The sequence below is a fragment of the Cyprinodon variegatus genome, unplaced genomic scaffold (genome assembly GCF_000732505.1).
Source record: "Cyprinodon variegatus isolate N-32 unplaced genomic scaffold, C_variegatus-1.0 Scaffold551, whole genome shotgun sequence".
Classification (NCBI taxonomy): Eukaryota; Metazoa; Chordata; class Actinopteri; order Cyprinodontiformes; family Cyprinodontidae; genus Cyprinodon; species Cyprinodon variegatus.
This window is the reverse complement of record NW_015151004.1, coordinates 25,109-35,998: the sequence shown is the minus strand read 5'-3', so window position 1 is coordinate 35,998 and position 10,890 is coordinate 25,109. Positions and strand designations below refer to the sequence as shown.

General features: G+C 37.1%; 1 protein-coding gene across 2 annotated transcripts in view; it reads right to left on the bottom strand.

The window, feature by feature from the left end:
- The window catches only part of kcnk13 (potassium channel, two pore domain subfamily K, member 13), a 27,751-nt gene extending 17,179 nt beyond the window's left edge, over positions 1–10,572 (bottom strand). For both annotated transcript variants that reach the window (XM_015391601.1, XM_015391602.1), the window contains exon 1: positions 10,021–10,572. In XM_015391601.1, coding sequence (XP_015247087.1) covers positions 10,021–10,360 — 340 coding nt within the window. In that variant the 5' untranslated portion in view covers positions 10,361–10,572. The remainder of the gene's footprint in view (positions 1–10,020) is intronic.
- Positions 10,573–10,890: the final 318 nt, after the last annotated feature.

Sequence of the window (10,890 nt, the reverse complement as noted above, 5' to 3'; positions counted from 1 at the left end):
GGATTGCATTTGAGTCAATGAGTCGATGCAATCAACTGGTTTTCCTTAGATAGAAAACTTTGTATCAATTTGACTGTATGATCTGGTTAAACTGTAAAGTGCCTTGACATGACATGTGTTGGGAATTGGCGCTATATAAATAAACTGAATTGAAATAGAAAATTATTGTCAGAAAGTTGTATGTTCAGCTCTGATTTCCTTATCTCATTTCAATAGATCCTCAGGCAAGATGCCTAACTCAAGGTTGTCTACTGATTTGTGTATGATGAAAACATTGTGGTATGATGATTTAGAGGGTGCAACAAGAACAGAACCATACAGATTAAATACATTTGCTCTGATAGCCCTTAATAAAATCCCATAAAACCAATTGCTTTCAAGTCACCTAATCACCCTAAAACAGGGGATCTGAAGTCCTTTCATTGAGAGCTACCACCCTGCAACTTTAAGAGTCCTCTCTTGTCCAACAAACCTCATTCTACCTCAGCATGTCAGTCATCTCAGCAGCGCCCTGCTGACCAACCACTCATTTGACCCGGGTGTGTTGGAGAAGAGATGCATCTAAAAACTGCAGTATGGTTGTTGGTTCTTGGGCTTCCATCTCATATAGCACAGCTATAAGCCTGCACCAAAAGGACAGGCGAGGATACCATGATTTAGAGAAGTATCAAAGGCTACGATCACACTGCAGGCCTTGATGCTCAATTCTGATTTTTTTTGTGAAATAGGATTTTTTTACTTTGCCGTTCACATTTCCAAATATGTGATTTCCTGTGAGAACTACAGCCATACAACACAAGTGTCCCGCATGCGCAGTAGAGGACGCAATGACGTCACAGGCCAGCGTGCTCTGTGTTTACGGAAGTAAACATGGACGGTAGTGCCGGAGCGCATCTATCGATCTTTCCAAACCTTAAAAACACAATCTTCTTAAGATGGTTAAACATAAATACTGCTCTCCGCATCATTGTCCACCATCGTTGTTGTTTACTTGCCGCTTCTTCATAGCAAGACCCACAATAGTGACCTTAGTCAGGTATTAATGGCGTTCAGGTTGGATGAATCCGACCTGGCCTTTCAGACACAGGTCGCATTTGAAAAAATCTGATTTGTATCGGATTAAGGACCACATAGCCAAGTGGCCTGGTTCGCATTGGAAAAGAATCGGATCTGTGTTGTTCAGAGTGCCATGAAAAAATCAGGTACAGGTCCCATATGGGCCAAAAAAAATCAGATTTGGGTCACCTCAGGCTGCAGTGTGAACATGGCCGAAGAAGCTAATGATAACTCTGAGAGGTACACAGTTCAAGAGAGAGAATCTCCAATTAGATGAAAACCTAAATAAGCAAATAAATAAATTCAAGTAAGTAACACACATGTTGGTCAAATGTAGTTGAATTTGCAATTTTTTGGAAAAGATAAAAAAACGTGTGGCAGTAATGTGCGTTCACTGTTAGCCCTGTATATTTCACACACTCAAGTTTTTCAATTTCCTACATATCTCATCAAAAATATTGGAATAGAAAATAATAGAATAGATATAGAAATCTCCCACAATGGGAAAATTCTGTTTACAGCAGCAAAAAGATTATAGAAAAATGTATAACAATGACATAATAGTGAAGAGTTAAAAGATAAACAATAAAATACTGCACTGTAACAATATACTGTACTGGAGAATAAATAACCAATATGCAGCTATGGACATTTTTAAAATATTGGATATTTGAAAATAGCAGCAACATCAGAGATGTGCAAAATGACAGCATGTTATTTAACTGACTAGGGTAGAAACTGTGCAAAACCAGCATGAATGTAAAAACCTATTGAGGTTTTTGGGATCAGTGGTGGTTATAGAGTCTAACAGCTGCTGGGGGGAAGGATCTGTGATAACGCTCCCTGGTACATTTAGGCTGCAGCAGTCTGTCAATGAAGAAACTCTCCAGTTCTGCAACAGCTTCATGCATGGGGTGAAAGACATTACCCAACATGTTCATTTAGTTAGGATCCATTTCCCACCTTCTGCACTGAGTAAAAAGGGCATCCAATCACAGAGCTGACCTTCCTGATCAGCTTACCCAGCCGCTTTCTGTCAGCTAGTGTTCAGTCCAGTTTGTTATTCCTATAATACTATGGTAGGTACTTATAAGAGTCCACTATCTCAATGTCCTTCCCTCTGATGTTTACAGGAGTCAGGTTGTTGTTTATTTCCCTTCTCCCATAGTGCCATTGAGAGGGAAAGGTTGATTTGAATTATAGCTTTTAAAAAAAAGAAGAAACAAGGGGGTATATACCATGCACACATGTCAGAGAGGGACAGTGATAATTCCCCTTCTCTCAACTGGTTGCTCAGCGTTGTTGTCAGTGATCCTCTGGTAACATAAACTCCTTTGCAAATGTGTTACATATAAAACAGTTGATGTGAAGACTTTTTTGTTGCTGTATTGTGTGACACCACCTGTCACGGTTGGATTGAGGATTTTGAGGACCCAAATCCAGAGGCCAGGAGGCAGAAGACTTAATAAAGCAACTGAGGCAAAAATCCAATATATTCCAAAATACAAGGAACCAAAAAAACAGAAAGCTACATGAGAAACCAGAGATGAGGAAGCAACAAAACAACAAAAAGGAACCACCACTGTAGACTGTAGAGATGGTGTATATAAGGGGAACAGAAGAAAGGATGGACTAATTAGCTGAATATGGAGCAGGTGTGAGTGGAACTAACTAGAAGGAAGCCAAGGGGAAAGGAAACAAGCACAAGGGAGCGACAGAGTAACTAAAGACTGCTTGAATATAATGAAAAATAAACCAAATATCAACAAAACAGAATAACTAATAACTAAGAACTTAAAACTCAGAGTCCCAAAAGGGGAGAAACAAAACACCACCTACAAGAACGTACGGACCTGTCCAGAGTATCTGTGTTTGAGTCCGTCACAAGTACAATGAATGTCCAGAGTAGCTGCCCATGAATTCATAGCAAAAATGTTCCCACTGTTATTTGTTTTGCATCGTACTCTAAAAAGCAACATGAGAAAAGTTTTGATTAATTATTTTCATAAATAAGCTATCCCTATTCTCAGCAATATACATTTTGGAGTATATTTTCTGTGACATGGTTGGTCATTGTGTAAAGTGTGACAACTGTTTCCGTCAATGATGCCTCTCTCATGCATGTCCTAAGCCTGCCATTGTTTCAGAGATACTGCCACGCTGTCTGACCATGACTGTAAATCATTATGTTGAAGCGAAATGCAGGTACAAATCTGAGGAACAGTTGTGACAACAAAGAATCAATAAGTGACAGCTGTGTTGGTTTGGCCGTTCTGAAGCGCTTTCATGCTTTTTTCTACCACACTGACAAACTAAATCACAGACATTTCTGAGAACTACAAAATTGTATTGTTTTCTCTTTGACTGCCTCTCTTGTTCTCCTGACAGGAATTTCATGCATTGACAGAACAGAAAAGGCACTAAATGAAAAAGATCAATGGATTATTGAAGTAATTGTTAATTAATTTAGAAATCAAAAAATATCTAACTGGAGTTAACAGACAGTAAATTCCATTCTGCTTGCTCAAACGATAAACCAATCATAACAAGAAATCTACAGGGCATAATGAAGTCAGGAACAAGGTCATTGTAATTGATAGAAACACAGAATCATGGTGCAAATCATGACGATTTTTGGAAATCTGAGAAGCCATATTAGGTGCATACTTTTAATAGCGGCTTGGGGTGGGAAGTATCATATCCTTCACAAAAACAGTTGGAGTTTTCTTTTTTTGTCCAGTAAAAACAAATGTCTTGATAGGCTAATTTAATACCAGAAAAAAAAGTATTGAAGTAAATTTTATTACCCTAATTTCATCAGACATAGCATTGAGAAAGTTAGCCTTTAGAATATTTATTCTCCAAACAGTTTTTAAAGTATAGTAAATTAAAAGCCCGCACAGCAGTAAAATTTGCAGAAAATTACTTCAACTATAATTCATTAAAATAAAATAAAGCCATCATCTTATGATAAGAAAGCTGGAAAAACGCTGCTTATCAACTATTTCAAAGTTGTTTCTGTTTTCTTTGAAATGTTATAGTTTCAAATGTGTCTAAATGTTTCTTATGTTTTGTTTTATGGATTTCAAGACTTTTTTCTTATTTTTCTTATTCCCATCACTTAGCCTGATAATTAAAAGCCATTATTTTTAGCAGATGCTCATTAGAAAGAGTAATAGGACTTCCTGTGGGAGCGAATCTGCTAATCATTTCCTGATTCAACCAAATGTAAATAACAAAGATGCTTCTGGAATAGTTTCAGATACTCTGGTTTTATGTTCTTAAACTTTGTCTCCAAGCGATGTAACTAATCACTATTCTGTCAGTATTTCATGCAGTAATCAGGACCATTAGTATAGGGCTTATACAGAGCAGCAGACAGATAGATTTCACATCCGACCATATTCCGTTTGAAAAGCATGTCCTTGATTCTAGTGTTGCTGCAAAGATTGTTCAGTATCTCTCACTGTGCATACTGCAACACGGCTCAGAAGATTGACTGGGGTTTGATAAATGAAGGACTTTGAATACAAGCGCTTCCATGTTTCTCCATATACCTAATTATAGATCTCTGTGACTCTCAATTAGAACTACCACGAAAGTATGTATTTGCATTCATTTGATTCCCTTATTCACATAGAGAAATATATACCTTTTTAATAAGAGCTGGATTCTGCACTGAATCTGCATTGCCTTTGAGCAATATTAATTTTTTTCTAACTAAGCATGTTTTTCATAAATCTGTCGATTGGAATAAGCAACACAAAACACTAGGTGTTGTTCTGTTTTTAGGTTGTTCGGGCCCATCTGATTTCACAATCCTTCTATATTTAGAAACTAGTCATTCAAATCTACATGTCATTTAGCTGGAGGGGTGCTAATGCCTGTACTTGTAATGGTACTTATTGTCCCTTACTGCTGTGTGGTGAGGAGAGATAGCTTTCTGCAGTGTAGGGCTTTTATGTCCTCCTCTTATCTCTCCATGGAGAGCTGACCAACACTTTTTGTGATATTAAATTTGAAAAACATGCTTTTACAATCTCATGCTGGCAAATTTTGGATTTCATTTTTTCAAGTTGAAAATCCAGCATTCAAGGAGTGTTTTAACTCAGAGGAGCTTTGTGGGCAAATAACCAAAGTTTTATCTTTCATCTTCCAGATAGTCCTAACCTGCTTCTCTGGCCCTGATCAGAAAAAACCTCATCCAACCCCACAAATATTCCAAGGATTTCAGTAGCATCTTGAATAAAAGAAAAATCACAAAAATATTTAAATAAGCAATTCCAATTTCAGGTCATACAAAGTCTGAAATTATTCAAACTTTCAAAATGAAATCTAAATTATATCTTTCATTTTCTATGTTCCCCTTTAAGTTTGCTTTTGGTTTTCTTGAAAAGTAAAAAGAAAATCTTTGTTTACAATTATCTACCAGAGTGGGCTCCAAATATGTTAGACTTAATCTCCAAGTGAAAAGAAATGAAAAAAACTAAAATAATTAGAAAAATTATATATATTTTTTTCATATCTGCTCATTTCTTGATAGTTAATGGCTTTTTTTATAAAGCACCTTTTTTCAGTCTGAAGACAAAAGCATTTTAAACTACATTCAGGCCTTCATATCCTGGTGGTGGCGTGCTACATCATAGTCTCAGCTGGCCTAAGGCAGACTGACAGAAAAAAGGCTGCAACACAAAAGCTTCTATCAGGTCCTCTGACCAACAACAGCAGCCAAGGCAGATGAAGTGTCTTGCTTAAGGGCACTATAACAGAGGCAGGCGGATAAGAAGCCTAAAAAGGCAACCCTCAGTTTACAGGAGAAACAATACAGGCTAAGCTACGGTCATTCCACAAAACTATGCATGGATTATTTCCTTTAAAAAATGAAGCTGTTCAATTAAGGGGTGTGAAAACCAAACCATTATAAATCCAAAAGGGTTTACTTTTTTAAATGTATTAATAGACGCATTATATCCTAAGTTCCTTTTGAACTCAACTGATGGATAATAAGAGGAGGACTTACTATTCCTTAGAAACACCCCTGCTGCGTTTTTTACCAAGTTTAATAAATTATTTTGGGTGAACATTTACTATAGAATTATGGAGAAGGAAAAAAAAAAGCCTGAAAATACTGTAAAAATATATATCTGCTTTCTGTTGTTCTTTAATTTTCTATTTCCCTTGTCCTATTTTGTCCCTCAGAGCCATGAAATAAAGATTCATAGATGACATATGGAACACGGGTGGGACACATATGCTTAACTGGTAAGCGTGAGATTTCAGACTGTGAGATAATATCCTTTAAGGACACTAAAAAGCTTCCTAGAAGATCGGGGACCCTTTGCAGATACTCACTATAAAGCTCTTTTTTCATGGCTCCAACAGGCCACAATGGCGAGACGGATGTCTGAAATGGCAATTCTTCACGCTCTGATCCAAAGTTAAGCACGGGCTCCTGCTTTTTAAACATACAACCTTTATTACAAATTCTTCAAGGAAAACTTTGGTTCTTAAACATAAAATTCTTACTGAACTGTATTATCATTACATAATTTCTTTTAGTAATCTAATGCTTTTGAACTAATTTATTAGTCTTCCTCCTATAATAGCTTATAAATTTAGAGTTACTCAATTAGTTAAGTGTTTTTAACAGAAATATGTCTAACCTGGGTTGGAGTTCTTTATTTGATAAGTTATTTTATTTTAAGTGGAAGTAGTGGTAAATGTATGCTGTGTGTTATAGGAAAACATACCGACAGTCGGAAGATATTTGATTAAATATGAAATAACAAAAATGTATAAATATACATAACCCCTTACTTAAAGTGAAAGAAAAGTTTTTAATTACATCAATCACAAATGCTGGGGATTCAGTTGTACCCTGAACTGTTATCAATGCTAATGATGCAGAATTATTTCATGTCTGATCAGGTAAAGACTCAATTGTTCCATGCATTAGATGTGCTTTAATTATTGTAGGTTTTTTTCTTTGGTGTTGAAGAACTAATATTAGGAAATAAAGACAGACTGTGTAGCTTAAACTTGCAAATTTTGTGAATATACCTTTGAGAGTATAAAAGCTGCTAAATCCAAGGAATAACAGCAGCTTTCTGGTAGAAAACAGGGATCAGTTGATCAATTGATCAACATGAGCAAAGTCAACACCATGTTGGTACATTAGAGAATGAAAGAAGTTTCACAGAAAAGCTGAAATATTAGTTCCCTTTTTATTCAAAGTGAAATCATTTACCGGTATACAGTTTCTAATAACTGAAAATATCCTGCCTTGTGGCAAGGTCTTCCAAAAGGCTGCAAGAACTGAAAAAAAGCTAATCCGTTAATAAAAGTTCAACAAATAAAATAAAGCTACTCTCTGTAATATGGTTAGCTCCCCTGTTGTCATTTTTTAGAGCTAAAGAGTTTTAACCTGAGTTACTTTAGCCCTATTTTGAGATAAAATCTGCCCCTCTACTCTAAATATTTCTATAATTTGAATATAAAAACATTTATTTTCTGTTTTCATTTGTTTCGGCACTAGTTTGTGCATTATAATTAATGCTAAGCAGGGGGGTTTCTTTGATACCAGGAAGTCCACTGACACCGGTATTTTTTTACTTTAATATCTACCAGATGTAAACAATACTCTACCTAGGTATTTATATACTTGTGAAACTCAATAAAATTTGTGAGATTATCAAGTTTTCTTCATCTAAGCATGGATGGATCAGCGGGTTCTTATCAATGACTAGATAACTCTCAATGTATTATTAGGAACTGTGTATAAATGAACTCTGAAATGTTGCCTCAGAGGTCTCCCAACCGACCCAGTCCAGTTCAGAGAATCATACATGCTTGCAGATAACTGGAGTACATGATAATCAACTATGACTGACAGCATCATCTTCTGACAAGTCTGAAACATCTACCTGCTTCTTTTCAGCAGCAGGCATTTATGATTCATCTGACCTCATAAGTTTTAACAATTGGACTTTGACCAGCATTCAAGAAGCTTAAAGAGAGACATCATCTTATGTATAATCAGTCATTGATTTAATATATTTACCATTTTCTTATATATAAAAACACAATAATCACAATATTTCAATAAGATGCTGATCTATGTCTGCTTCATTTCTCTTACAGAAGGCTCACTGCCCCGGGCGGCACTGCATAGGGGGGTGGCACTAGGCATCAACAAGATAAAAGCTACGTAACACTTTACACATTATAAACTAAAAGAAACTGCTAAATGGCTTGTGGGAAGTCTGCCTCCCTGTGTTGGATTGCATGTAAATAATTAGAGGAATGTACTGTGATGGGTGAGAGTTACGAGTCGGTTTGTGGTTCCTGCTTTGCAATTAGTACTAAGTTACAGAGCTTTAGTATAATTCAGGGAGTAAGAGTTATATCTGATTATGTAACAAATAATCAATATATAAACAGTAGACTTTATGATAATTATTAGGCTTTTTTTTCTATTTCTAAAAAAGAAACAAAAACTTTTTATTGATTTTCCAAATAGATATATCTGTATACACCCATGGAGTGAGTTCTTACTCTTATTCCACTTATTTGGGAAAGGATATTAAAAAATAAGACATGAAAAAAGGATTTCAAGTATTTGAAAAAAAAAAGTTACTATTTTTACCATGAAAATAATGGTTGTTTTGTTTGGATGTAATTGTGTAGCTTTAACACTAGAAGTCCTGGAGAATTTCACTTTTCCTGCAAGGCCCCCTCCCCTCTTCAAGTTTGTGTATTCACTCTACCTTTCTAACTGTCCCTATTGTAATGCAAATAAGCTGTGATATGACCAGCCATTCTACAGGAGATTAATGGCTGAAACAAACTGAAATCAGAACAAAGGGCACACTACAAAAACTTTCCATTACCTTCCCTTGCAACATCAGACCTTTTTGCAGGAATATCTTGATATGTCATCTCTAAATCTTTTATTTAGGCAAACTTATTGAAAAACCAGATATCATACGGGTCCTAGTTCCTGAGCTGAGAACAGGTTATAACCCAGCTTTTCCAACAAGGCAAGGCAGAGCCTTTTCTCAGGGCCCTAGCATTTCTGTCAGCTGGCCTGTTCATAACTGTTAGCTAACTTGACCTTTCTTTGCATTATTTATTTAGTGTAACTCGTTCAGTTTAGCAATATTTTAAGTAATTAAAACTCTACCACAGCAGTTTACATTTTTCTTGTAAAGAAAAAAATCCATGCTGTGATTAGAATAATTTCTATATACCTAATCCACAGCAGTGTGCTATAGAATGATGTGGTTTATTGGTTCTTGCAGGGCGGCAGAGAGCAACACCAGCCCAGATCCAGATCAGATCAGATCCCAGTGATCTCTCCACCTACATCTTCACCTCCTGATCTTTTTTAAAGATCCACTCTTATTCTTCAAATAGCTTTTATGATGAAGAAAGTTTATAACTGTTTTAATAAATTCCATAGTTACTATAACAGTTTGTCTCTACTTCTATACATTTGTTGTATTGTTGACAACAACCATATAATTATATCTCATATAGTACCTGTGCCATAGATTTCTCTAAGTTAAAGGTTTTGTCATGCATCCTAAAACATATTTACTTCACATTAAAATCACTTTTTATTGAGATATGGACAAAGAATTGATGTAGAGATATGAAGAAATGTGAAATCAAGGATCTATGGCGACACAGATGCTGGTTGAGCTTCTCTTTAATGCTTATTCAGATCAAATTCCAGAAAATATTTGTCTTAGTTTTTATGTGGGTGGATGCAGATGCATAAACAGAAATGAAACTTTGAAGCAGGGGGGAGATTTGTACTTAGTGGTGTTTGCAAGAAAAGAAAAATATGTGGGGGAAAAAACAACAAAAAAATAATACATTTTTAAAAACTGAAACATTTGTTTCTGAAAGCTTTGGTGTAGCAGAGAAAGCGTCACACCAAAACCTTTGGAAAAACCTCACCTATTGTTGACACCACAGTGCCCACGAAGTAAAAAGCTCCAGGGAAGTCCCACCGGGGTCTGGTCGTATCCACGCGTATCCCCGCCACGTTCGCTTCCTCGTAGTTCTTCAGAAAGTTCCTCAGCTCCTTCTTGCTCAGGTTATACTTCTGAGAGAAGTGCTCGAACCTCTGCGCCCATCGCTCCTTCGCCTCCCGCTCCTTAGGCTGCTCCAGCGCGGAGAAGACGGCGGCTCCGCACAGCAGGTAGAGGATGATGAAGAGCGCCAGCAGCAGGAACCGCGCGTTGTCCTCGTTGATGGGACCAGAAGAGCCGCAGCAGCAGCCGCTCCTACATGCCATTATGTCGCTATTATCACCGCAGCGCAGTGACAGACCTGTGGCAGACGGAGTAGTCCGCCACTGTAGACTTTCATCGTGTTTTAGGCAGCTCAGTTTCCTATAAAAAGCTCCAAAGTGCTCAATAAACTACACCTTTCATCACTTCCAGTGGGTTCATCTGACATCACATCTAGAAAATAACCAAAGACAGGAGAAAAACAATGACAGCAACCTGTAGATGCAGCGAGTCGTACTGATGTGAAGCTCCACAGATGCGTCTCCAAAGGAGTCCCCGCCCCGGAGCGCGCATTTTACGCACCAGAGTCTGATCATCACTGCGAAACTTGCGCCTAACAGGCAGATAATGAGTCTGAACATAACCCCCGTCATGTTTGACCTGATCCAAACTTTGGAGGTTTGATTCTGACAGTATAGAGCGTGTTTGAAATGGTCCGATCAATAACATTTGACCTTTACGGGGCTCTGATGCGGGAGCCACTTTTCTGTCCGTCTTTACACGGGGGCCGTGTGAGCAAATGTCACTGTGGAAA